This window comes from Eutrema salsugineum, unplaced genomic scaffold (genome assembly GCF_000478725.1).
Source record: "Eutrema salsugineum unplaced genomic scaffold, Eutsalg1_0 scaffold_1, whole genome shotgun sequence".
In the NCBI taxonomy this organism is placed as follows: domain Eukaryota; kingdom Viridiplantae; phylum Streptophyta; class Magnoliopsida; order Brassicales; family Brassicaceae; genus Eutrema; species Eutrema salsugineum.
In genome coordinates this window covers 16,605,530-16,617,701 of record NW_006256909.1, presented here as the reverse complement: position 1 = coordinate 16,617,701, position 12,172 = coordinate 16,605,530, and the positions used below count along the sequence as shown (strand labels likewise).

At 38.7% G+C, this 12,172-nt stretch overlaps 2 protein-coding genes across 2 annotated transcripts; one reads left to right on the top strand and one right to left on the bottom strand.

Annotated features, from left to right (window-relative positions):
• The first annotated feature begins 3,965 nt into the window (after window positions 1-3,965).
• Window positions 3,966-4,986, top strand: LOC18030385. The gene is given in 3 exon segments (XM_006414826.2): window positions 3,966-4,508; window positions 4,597-4,767; window positions 4,770-4,986. Coding segments are annotated over 3 exon segments (597 nt in total). The 5' UTR covers window positions 3,966-4,147; the 3' UTR covers window positions 4,835-4,986.
• Window positions 4,987-5,291: 305 nt separating this feature from the next.
• Window positions 5,292-11,534, bottom strand: LOC18030384. Its single transcript, XM_024148905.1, has 18 exons — window positions 11,126-11,534; window positions 10,989-11,047; window positions 10,812-10,893; window positions 10,652-10,719; window positions 10,261-10,330; window positions 10,029-10,110; window positions 9,494-9,558; window positions 8,176-9,183; window positions 8,029-8,091; window positions 7,897-7,943; window positions 7,730-7,775; window positions 7,574-7,653; window positions 7,203-7,316; window positions 7,022-7,103; window positions 6,802-6,915; window positions 6,420-6,500; window positions 5,856-5,981; window positions 5,292-5,642 (listed from the first exon to the last, which is right to left on the bottom strand). The coding sequence occupies exons 1-18, from the start codon at window positions 11,429-11,431 to the stop codon at window positions 5,580-5,582; spliced, it is 2,556 nt and encodes an 851-aa protein (XP_024004673.1). The 5' UTR covers window positions 11,432-11,534; the 3' UTR covers window positions 5,292-5,579.
• Window positions 11,535-12,172: the final 638 nt, after the last annotated feature.

Genomic DNA, 12,172 nt, shown 5'->3' with positions numbered 1-12,172 from the left:
AAGAGCGTAATAACGTCGCGTCTGTCGCTCAAAATGCTTAGCTAGGTCTCTTTTCTTCAATGAGCAGCATTTCGCAGTAAAGAACTCTTCTTGAAGCTGTTCTTTCAAATGTGTAGGTGTACCGATAAATTCTCTATGAATTTCTCCGAGAAGTAGCGGTATTGTCGTTTGATAGACTTGCTGTTGTCTGTATTCACCAAGTGAATTCCACCATTCTTTGAGTGCTCCAGATAGTCGCGCCGTAAACTGCTGAATTACAAGCTCTAAGGGAGACGTGATTGCTTCAGAATTCATCCATGCATGAAATTCATCGAGACGATCATTCCATTTTTCGAAAGGAATGTCATCAAACGTGAAGACCATGACTTTAAAGGCAAATGGTCTTGTTGGTATTTCTTGCTGCCTGGGAGGCCTGTACTCCATATCTTCATCGCTTGAATAAATTTCATGTATATAAGGTTCTCGTTTTGGAGTTGATGTTTCGCCTCTTTCGTCGCCTATGGCAAATTGGTTTGGGAGAGATTCTTCATCCGAAACTGATTCGGAACTGTTAGAATTTGTCTCCGAATAATGACCGATATTTGCAATTGGTGTTGCAATTTGTTGAGAAGGCTGTGTTTGCGGCATCTCCGTGGCTGTTTGAGCAGTAGAAGTCTGTCTAATAGTATCCAACAGACTAGCCATAGAGAATTCAATTATACCAATTTCTTTTCCTTTTCTTTTTGAATCTTCCACTGATTCATGGCTTGACGAAGAAGTAAGTGTTGGTCGTTTGGTAGGATTGACCATAAACTCGGAATCCTTCTGTCATCTTGGTTTTGATTTTGACACCTTTGGCTTGCTAGCTGAGGTCATGCCATATCTTGACGTAAAGGCTTCGTCAGATGATAGGAATCCGGGGGCCGGTGTTTTTGGTCTTTGATTCGTATAGCTGGAGAGAAATCCTGGGGAGTAGGTGCCTTGGTACATAGGCATTCCACTAAAAGGATTGGAATAAGAACTCGTAGGATTCTGATTGTAAATCATACTCTCGAAGCTTCTTTGAAGATCTTTTAACTGGGCTTTGAGACTGGCTGTTTCTGCTTCTTTATGACGGAATTGTGCTGTATTGACCATCATATTTTGTGCCATAGCCATCATTTCTTGATGAAGATTGTTAAGCCGGCCATGGATCTCTGTTATTGAGCTCTGAAGGCTAGTTTGCCTTTTGATGTAATTTTCCGTCAGCTGATCAACCTTGTAATTTATTGTTTTGAGGAGTTGATTTTGAGCGATGGCATTCTCAGTTTGCCAGTTGAGGACCTTTTCTCCTTGGCTTAGCTGATCTGGTCCAGAAGAGTTGATTGCTCGAGTGAGTATCTTCGGGCTATGTGCGATGTTGTCCTTGGTAAAGTCGCTTGAAGGAGGGAAGTCTTCGGTGTTGATCATCATGATTTGATTTTCATCTTTCTTTTCCGAATATTGGACTATAAAGTCGTATCGCCCGTTACCTTCACCGAGAGGACCGACGGTGGGATCTCCTTCTAGATATCTTTTGTAGAGTGGATCCTTTTTCTTTCTTCTCCTTGTGCGAATCTCGTCATCAGATTCGTACATGGCTTCTTCACATGCTGAGCAGGAACAGATATCGAAATATTGATGGCCATCTTCATCTTTGAAAGGATATAGTACCGATCCGTTTTGTCCAAAAGAGATTGGTTTAGGATTTTGTTCTTTTGCTGGACTATAGAATTCGCTTTCGTCAATTTGGATAGCAAATTGAGTGAACAGTTGTTTGCGGAATGAGGATGATCTTGGTTTTTCGAACTTGATTTCGGTTGTACCATCATTTCGTGAATGAAAGCTGACTTCAGAGGATTGAATCGGTGTTTGAACCGCTTGATGCAGCTTCTCGTAGCTGGTGATCCATGATTCTGGTAGTCGGCGGAGCAGCTCTTCGCGAGATATTTGACGAGGAATCTGGATGGAGTTTGGTGCTTGAGATGCTGAAGTGACTTCTAGGAAAAGTGCTTCATCAGAAGAGGGTAGTACAAGATCTAAGGCATGATCTTGGATTCGGTAGACTATCTGATGATGAAGGGTCGCCACGACACTTTTCTCTTGCATAGGAGCTCCGGTGAGCTGAAGTTGGACCTTGAGTGTCTTCAGAAGATTTGGATCTTGTAGCGAGACATTAAAGTTTGGAAACAGTGTCACGAATACTGTTCCGGCGTTTAATGTTGTTTGGACTGTTCCGATGCAAGCTTGTTGGTAGGATTTCAGTCTTGAATCGACCAAGGCGATTCTTGCTACAACAGGTAGACCTTTTCGAGCATGTAAGGTCAAACCGATCCGGACTACACCAAAGTGTAGGTGAGTATATCCTTGTTGTTGCCATAACCTAGGAAGGTTCTCCGGTATGTTGAGCGAGATGAATTGTTCTTCTTCGGTTGCTGGGACTTGACAGGATGAGAATTTGCTGGACTGGACGTATTCCATGACTTTTCGATTGGAAGATGGCTTGATGAGTTCTCGAACACCTTTAACCGAGAAAGCACTAGGCTTTTTGGCAAAGTATTCATATGGATTAACAAGAGGGAGTGTGGTTTTGGGTAGCTGATCTCCAGGGACGTATTCAATTTTGTAGAGAGAATTGATGCTAGATGAGGAAGAACGGCTTTTTGATTTTGGTAAAGTAGAAATTGCAAACGGAGAATCGATGGTTGGAGGATTCGGATTTGAAATTGACATGATTAAGGAATCGTTTTCCAGAACATTCACAACAATCATTCATAAACAATGATTCATTCAATCATAACATGAGTCGAGGCTCTAATACCATAATACACTAGAAGAGGCTAGCGGAGAGTCGTATTGACTAAGCTAAAGCTCGCGGAATGTCGTATTGACTAAATCGGTTTAACAGACGAGGGTCAGTTCCAGGTGAAGGGACCTTAACGGACACTTCCGGCCTCTGAGTGCTCAACCACTGTTAGGAATTCTCAACCCACGACTGTCTTTTGACCGTCGTATTGACATATAAAGATTGTACAAAGACAAAAAAGACAAAAAAGACAAAAAAAAAAGACAAAAAAAGCCAAAAAACGGAGTTTAATTTTTCATTGAGAAAGATGTGATTTGTTTATTGGTCACCTATTGAAAATGTACGATAGAGATAAGAAAGGATTGAGACAAAAACACCCAAATTAACAGGGTAAGTTCACGTGAAGGAAGAAGAACACGTTGATCTGATTGATGTTGGAGCCTATTCTTTCACTTTATAGCTTACCTATTCAACCTATACGTTATTAATTGTGATTAGTTAGACTTGTGTCTCATTTTTTGGTCTTTTTTCCTCTCCATTATTAGTTTGACTATTTTACCACCAAAGTAGATATACTCACTTATCATACTATTCACAATTGTGCATTGTAAGAGTCAAAGCTAAAAGGCTGGCTACTCATGATAAGTTTAACGGATCCAAGATAAAAGAGAGCAAATCAAATACGAACTTCAGAGATAAATCTAGCCGTTGTCTTTTCACATTAACAAACTTAAAACTCAAATCTCCTGCTATAGAGACCATTTAAACCATATATTGAGAGAAACCTATAGAAAACGAAATGTAATAATAAATATTCGAAGGGCAAAAAGATAGAGTAAAGAGGGATGGGTCCATGTTTATATGCATGTGACAAACAATCAAAGCCCACACCATTAATGAGAGGAGACTGAAGAGAAGTGATGCTTTTTCATAATTCTAAAAACCACAACTTCAATTCTTTTCTTAATTTTTTCTCTACTTTCCTATTCAGTACTCTGTCCTGAGAGTGCCCATAACTTCTTTTGTCTTTTCATCAACTCAGGCCACATGAGAATAGTTAGATGAAGTGTTATTAGTGTTAGGATAAGTGTAACCTGACATTAGATGCTTTTGGACCGCTTTATATAATTAACTTGTGAGAGTACAATGCAAAAAGCCGCAATGTGGAGCTTCTTCAATCACAATCATTTCTTTTCATTGAATGAAAGGGAGTCTCTGCAGATAAATAGAAATAATCAAAGACATTGAGAAGAACAAATTTTCCACAGAGATAGAGAAAGAAGAAGAGGAAGAAATATTCACCTTTTCAGGCCACTAGGCTGGTGAAAAGGGAAGATCTATTACATGGGTGGCTCCACAAGCAAGCAGAAGAGAAGAGGTACTAGGAGAGGCATCAAGGGGAAATCAAATGAAGAGAGAATGAGACCAACAAGAAGAGAGGTGGATGAGAAAGATAGTGTTATTTTGGCTCTGAAGATGGCAGAGACAGAGTGGAAGAAAGAGAGGAAGAGTCTGAGAGAGGAAGTGAAGAGGCTGAGGCAGAAAATGGAAGAGAAAGAAGCAAAGGCGAAACTTCACGAGTGGGAATGGGTCGTGGAGCAGATGTGCTTAGAGAGAGCCGTGAGGGAAGAGGCCGTAGAGAGGTGGAAACAGCTCTATTTCGCTATCAAGAACGAGCTTGATGATCTCATCCACACAACATATGGTAAACTTTTCCCAAAGAATCTCAACTTTTGACTTTGATTTTGGTTTTGGTTTCTGAGAAAAGGAAAGTAATGAATTTTTTTTCCTAGGAGAGGCACTGCGACTGAAACCGCAAGAAGGAGCAAAGACAGTGCAAGAACTTAGGAAGAAAGTTATAGTTAGAGAAGAAACCATTGAGACACTCAGAGGGAGAATCGATTTGATGGAGAAACAACGAATTGGTAAGGAAACAGAGAATGACTTACTGAGGCAGAGTCTACGTATCTCGGCAGTAGCAGCGGAAAGAACAAGGCATTATGCAAAATAAGATTCATCGGGTGTAAATAACGGTTTCTTCATATCCAAATTCCTTTCCTCCATGGATTGCTTTATAAGTAGACTCAGTAAAGTTCAAGACATTCTAAGCTATTTCCTTCCTGTCTCATGACGCTAAAGAAAATTAATATATATACCTCACAGGTAAAATATTCAGCATCGAATAGATTGCTTTCCTCCAGTCTCAGTTCTTGGTTAATCCAAATCAATGTCATTTTTATGTAGAAACTTAGTACGAGTAACTACGAACTGCATCAAACTTGCAAAACTTCCAAAACAAAGCGAAAACTTGAAGATTGAGATAACATACTTCTCCATCAGCTGCTCTCCAGAAAAGCTCGCAGATGCAGATCATGCTGGAGCTAACGAGCTCAGAGCTGAGACGGCTACAATACCTGTAAACTGCAAATTCATTCCCTGCTAATATGATTTAGTCCAGGGAACAGTTCTGGAACCTGGAACGAGAAGATAACAAAAGAGATCATTGACACTATACACTTCAAATGTTTTGATAATTTCCAACCTTTCTTGTCCTCTTTCGATATCGTGTCTATGTTTACATTTACAGGAATGAGTCACCCGCTCTCAGATAATTACATATTGATACACAGTATATCTTCCTTCTTACTTCATAGTCCAATGAGAACATCATGCGACCCAGTGGATGCTTGTCTCTTGTAAATGGTGTACAGTGTGATTCCTATATAGCTGGTGCGAGCCACTACATGCTCTCATGGTCTTAGCTCTTGCCCACTGATCAGATAGTAGTCTTTTCAATCCCTTCCGGATCTTCCACCTTTTTGTAATATAATTTCACTCTCTGAAATTATTGCCGAAAAAAAACTGATTCCAATTAGCTAGGGAAATTGATCCCAATAAGCTATAATTGGCGCTGTTTATATGTTACTATCCTATGAGAGAGTGAATCTTGCATAACTTTAAGTCGGAAAAAAATAACGTGAAAGATGGATGGAGCTATACGCTATTTTCTGACTACAATCAGCAGTTGCTTAAGTGGGTACCAATAACATACCTCTAACAGTGTGATGTAATAGAAATCCTCCATATGCTGCATAAGAGCACTCCCATCACGAATTGCGTTGAATATTTTAATTTCGGTTTGAAGTATCTGCTCAACGAGTTCCTTCTCACCTTTCATCTGAAATATAGCACCAATTTACTCACATCAGCGTGTCACTCCTCTCAACATCTTCTGAAGTATACCCAAAAAGCTAGAAACTTCTAAATCCCAGGAGAGATTAATCGAATGAAAAGACAACCCAACATGAAACAAGTTTTGGGTTCGTCTATACAAGGATTGCATTCATCTATGGATAAATGTCTGTGCCACACGACACAGGTGCACAACAAAATCGCTGCTAGCAAATGTAAACCTAAAATAATAGGACAAGTCAGTTCAGGTTCAGAGATCTCTTTTTCCTGTACGTAATACCCTTCTTAGCTAAGGAAACTAAACAATCCAAATAACAAAGATATGCAGACTAAGTATATGAGAAATAAAACCAGGAAAAATAAAACTAAAATGATGATCAAAAGAAATATGTGAAGAAACCAGGAAAAAGTTGGGAGGACTTACAAATCTACTAACAAGAATATCAGGTGTCGCTTCCCCAATCACCTCACCATGATAACCATCTTTTTGGAACTCTAAATTCTCCTGCAACATTATCAGAAAACTTTCTATTATTTAATGACCCTATGCTAGAAAAGCGTATTACATAACTTAACAAGCTCGTAATGCAGAGTAACGCAGAAAGAGTTGCACATCATTTATAAATTTGACAGGTTACACAAGATGCTTACCCCAGATAGAATCAAACAAATGGTAATTTGCTAAATCGAAGACCACAAGCAAAAAAAATGTTTCGATGATAAGCAACACGAGGAGGAGCATGAATCATTTCTTTCACATAGAACAGCAACTCCAGGATAAATATGGGGTCAAAGGGTCGGCTTACCACGTCTCCAGCAGCGAGATAAACAGGCTGAGCAACATGACAATAGCCCATTAAGCGAGGGACCGTGGGAATTATGTCTCTGTGGTTTACAACTCTCCAGCTGTCTTTTACTTTCTGCAAAAGTACAAAATGCAAAAAATATAAACCAGTGAGATTTTATGACGGCGTGCCATTTCACTCCCACTTGTCAATCAAAACTTTACAATAGAAGAAAGCTGACCTGATTATAAACGTCAGCAAAAATTTTGTTCCCTACTCTTGGAGATCCAAAATTGTACATGGTAACATTTATTGCTCCATGTCTAACAAGCATACACAAATCATGTTGGTAAATCATAAATGCCCATCAAGCTGCTTGTCGCCAGGGTGATGTAGGAGAAAGAAGTTATCAAATCACTTACTTAGCTAATTGGCTTGACGCAAGTTCAATAGCTAAGAGTGTAGCTAATGCACCACCCAAGCTATGGCCTGTCACATAAACATGCCATTTATCTTCATGCTCAGTAACATCGTCTCTGCCAAGGGAAGAGGGAGCATATGCATCAGAAAGGATGTCTAATTCATACACCTCAACAACGTAAAAGTCAATCACTATATTGTACTGTCCTGACAAAATAAAAATAAAAATTAACTTTTATCTATAACAAAATACTACAAGAAGACAGATTGTGGCCCTTTCAACATTGACAGATATTTTTTCCCCAGCAAAGAGAATGCAACCACTGAAACAAGAGGTAAGGAAAACTCCGTAAATTGAAACACAAGCACCTACACGTAACCAATAGCCATTTTGAGCAGCGATATTATCCTTATCCGCACTGAATCATATGCGCTCAGAAATCCGCTATGAACCTGTAAAATCCATAGCAGCACTGGAGAATAACTCGATAAAGAGTACATTTGACCAATAGCAGAGTTCCAAGCATACCTGTACTTCTTTCTTGAAGTCCCCACCAATTCGTTCAGGATTCAGACTGCAACATATTTAAATTGTCGAGCAAAGAGACGAATAATAACTTATTAAACCTTCAAATGAGCAGATTCAAGTAGTTTTTGAAATAATGTAGAGCAGCTGAATATATAGACAAAACTAACCCAACAGGAGCTAGCATCAAATCAGTCTGCAAATCTTTCCACTTTGTCTGACAAAATATGAGATATTGACAGTGAGAACTGGAAGAGAAAGGTCAAACCGAGAGTATTACGAAGATATAGATAGCTACCTACCTGTTCAGTTCCTCTGAAAGCGATAACTACTCTTTTCCTCCTTGCGTCACGCCAAATTGCCACCTGCAGCTTGCAAATTACTCTATCACTTTCTGAACTTGTATTTTCAGGAAAGGAATCAGTTAGTAGACGACAAAAGAGTTTTACCTGTGTGTCAGTGATGTCGTTCTCTAGAAAACATAACTTTTCAAATTCAGATTTGATAAAGCTTGGATGCCCAAGGGCAGTGGCAAGCATTGCCCATGCCTCCATGGCACTTTCTGCGCTAGAAAATAGTGTTTTCATTTCCTCGGCGTTCTTTTCATCCGCCCTGGCAACAGTCACTAGGCCAGAGAGTTTTTCACTCTTCAAGAAGCCAAAGACATCGTCTAGTACACCGGAAGCACCATCTTTTTCTGTGACTTTCTCTGTACCAAGACTGTCCTTGCTTAATTGAGGTACTACTGCTTTCAAAACCATTAATGCACCAAAGACATTATCAGCCTGCTTCAACAATTCTTGAGTCGCATTTTTCATGTCCGCAAGGGAAGACTTGGGCGCGTTGATAGCGAGCTGGCCATCTTCCTTTTCATCATCAACTTCTCGAGTCTCAGCAGTGGCAAGCCCTGATTCAATGTAACCTGCTTCTGCAGTTTTTCGTGATTGTAGACCAAATTTTTCCAGTATTTCCATTCCGTCCCATTTTAATTTCCCAGGTGAAGGAAGGCCAAGTTTCTGAACGATATTTTGACTAACTATGCCGGAGAAGTTATCCAAGAGATTACTCTCTGACTGAATGGTGCCACTCTCATTGTCACTCTCCATTTCATTGCTGCTGCCATCACCATCACCTTCTTTATCTTTGTTGCCACGATTCTGATCCAATGAATCCTCTGAACTAGCCCTATCAGAAACCATATCTACCTCTGGAGAATGATAATTAGAGTTTTTGTCACCTTCAGAGCCAGGCAGTTCAATATTCTGAAGGGAAGCATCATTGTGCGACTTTAACTGTCCAAAGGCATACTCTACAAATTGACGTGCTGGCACGGCGTCAGAGTCAACAAGATTTTTCAAAACTGACTCCATTTCATTTCTTTTAAGGAATTCTGAAATAAACGGGAACTTCCACCACTTCTTTTCTTCTTCGATTTCCTCAAATCCCTTGTACCTAATCTGGAAGTTTATATACGGTTAAGAACGATACCAAAATAGTAGAGATTCTCATATCTTGGGTTTAGCAAATACAAACATGTGAATCTATGGAATATAAGAAAGAGGTGCAACTTAATGCCGCAAAAATGGAGTGGTCTTCAAGTGAATCCTTTGCCACAGGTCTCAATCTTTTTTTTTTCCAAAAGGGAATATATCGTACTTTGGAAGTTGAGTTGATTCCTTTCGTCAACAAAGTTTATACGATATATTGACAATCTACACAAATAAGCAACACTCTCAGAGGGACGAAGCTTTGACAGCATAAACTAACCTCCAGATGAACTTTCCCACCACCTCCAATACCCTCTAGTTCTACTAGCACTTCGTGCAAGTCTCCTAGGGAAGCGAGAAAAGAACAGGTAAAACTTAGAGACACAAATCGCAAGTAAGACGTGCAGTCATCAAATGTATCACTACTTGTGTATCAATGATCCATAGTTGATTCCTTTAGTCAGACGCAGTCAATATCTACAGGTTTTCAGAGCCTAGGAAACAAGAAGCATTTCCAGGAAAACCATAATCATTGTTAGTGTAAAAGTTTTCAGTTTAATCGAGCCTAACGTACTACATTGTGGCAAGCGATTACATATATCTTTAGATTCCAGTCTACCCTAATCTTAACCTTTGTTAGTGTCTATTAATATTCTGGGTTCTCCAGCAGGCTCACAGCGAAATTTTGGATGCGTATTCCAGTATTACTAGTTTCAAGAACTATATCAAACAATAAAACAGACCTTTCTCCTAATGTTTAACTCAAAATGACAAAATAATGTAAAGTGGTAATAAATTCTTGAACTACTTCTCACCATCACAAATGCATTCCAGGTCGACTTCGGAATTCCCCATCCGTTTATGTGGGGTAACAATATTTGCATCCCAAGCTGCAATCTGAAGTTCATTAACAAAGTTTTTGGGAAGTCAAGCAAGGCTTTATATTATAACTGTTTAGACATGAAATCACATAATAGTTGACTATATTAAGACTCAAACTTGAGTAAGAATTGACCCGGCAAAAATACTCTAAAACGAATATTCGACCTGTATCTTTTTTGCAGGAGGCAGCTTGATATTGAAAACAAACTCTTCGTTCCAATTTGGCTCTTTTGTCCTGTCAAAAGTCAAAAAAGTACTACATTAAGAACAACTTCATCACTTATACCAGTGCTGTTAAACATTCTCAATACAACATATGGATTCCTAAGGCTCACAACTTCCGGAAAAAACGGAAGAAATCTGCTTCAAACCACAAAACTAAGAACCTATGAAAGTGAATAAGTAGAGTTTGTTTAAGGAAGCCATATAAATTTGTACATCCGAACAAATTAATCTGATTAAAACACTTCTACTATGATCAGGCAAGATACAAAACATAAGCACGAGTGATGCAGAAATGAAAATGCAGTGAAGCAAAAAGAAAAAAGCAACTTGCCCCCATTTGGTTTTGCTTCTAGCAACCTGACCATCCAAGTCCATCACCACGTAGGGATCACTCGTTCCCTTTAAACAAAAACTAATTCAAATTACCACAAAAAAAAAAGACAAACATCATATTATAAGATAAAGCTTTGAAGAACTCGTTAAACACACACCCATGGATCCAAGGCAGGAAAATCAACTCCTCTCTTGAGTTTTATGAACAATTGTCCATCATATACTTCTCTTACAAATGCCCTGAAACAAACCATAATGCAACAAGCTCTTTCAGTATCTCAATAAAAAAATATCTTGGCAACAAAAACCACCATGGCCAAAATAGAGTGACATACTCAGAAAGGTAGAGAGTATTACACCCAGCTGCATTAACCTCCCGTTTCCCGATATTTTCCTGGAAAAAAAAATCAAACACAGAAATTAAAATTTTCCGAGGTAGGAAATTCTCAGAAGGAGAGGGATAAGATGTTACCGGAGGTGTAGCGTAGGCTTCGAAAGCAAAACCAGCGAGGATGATGGCGAGATTGATATCGAAAGGAGGTCGTTCCGGTTCCTCTTTCTTGTATAAACTTTCTTCGCCTCCGATACCCGATTCATTCGTCTCGGATTGAGCGAAGACACCGAAGGGATTAGCCTTGGCTCTGTGTCTGAAACTTTCGCGGAAACTGAATTTCCCGGGAAAATAGCACGTGCGGGGAGTGAAGGTAGTGGAACAGCGAAAAAGACGGGGTTTTGGACGGAGGATGTGAAGGCAGCAGTGTAATTGCAGAGAGTTCATCGGTGGAAAGTGGAAGAGGAAACCAAACCAGAGGAATTTGAGAAAATGGGAGAAGAGGAAGATGATAGTTTCTTTCTTCTGGAGATTTCTCTGGAGCGCATGGGTCTTGTTAACTGATAAAAGTTTCCTTTCCTCTTGACAGTTGACAGTGATATTAAATTTAGTGGTCAACCATATAGTCTTCACTTTATAATAATGTCTAATAGCAATGAATTGTATTATAGTGTGATCTCATTCATAAATTGTAAGAATACCTCATAGATATGCGGGTTTTTTTTTATAAATCTATATGTTTATGTGTATGTATTATTAGTGATTTGATTAGTTTTTTCTAAAAAATTAATCATTTAATATACAAATTTGAAAACTTTGTTAAAATAAATATTTTCTTCAGATATTTGGTCATTATTTAACCTACATCAATATCATCTTAACATGAGTTACATAATCAGATTAAAAAATATACCATATTTTTTTATGATATTAAACTTTTTATTAATTCATTTGTCCTAAAGCAAACTAATCTAATTTTGTTTGACATTGGTTAAGTTTTATGATTCAGCACTCAAATCATTAGGTACTTGGTTTTGTTTGTTCTATTTACCAACCATTTTGTTGTATTTTATGTTTGGCTATAAACATCGGAATATACATCCTACATAAAAATTTACCGAATTATATAAATAGTCTTAACATGGATGAATTGTTTCTTTTACATTTTCTATTAAAATATTGGATAAC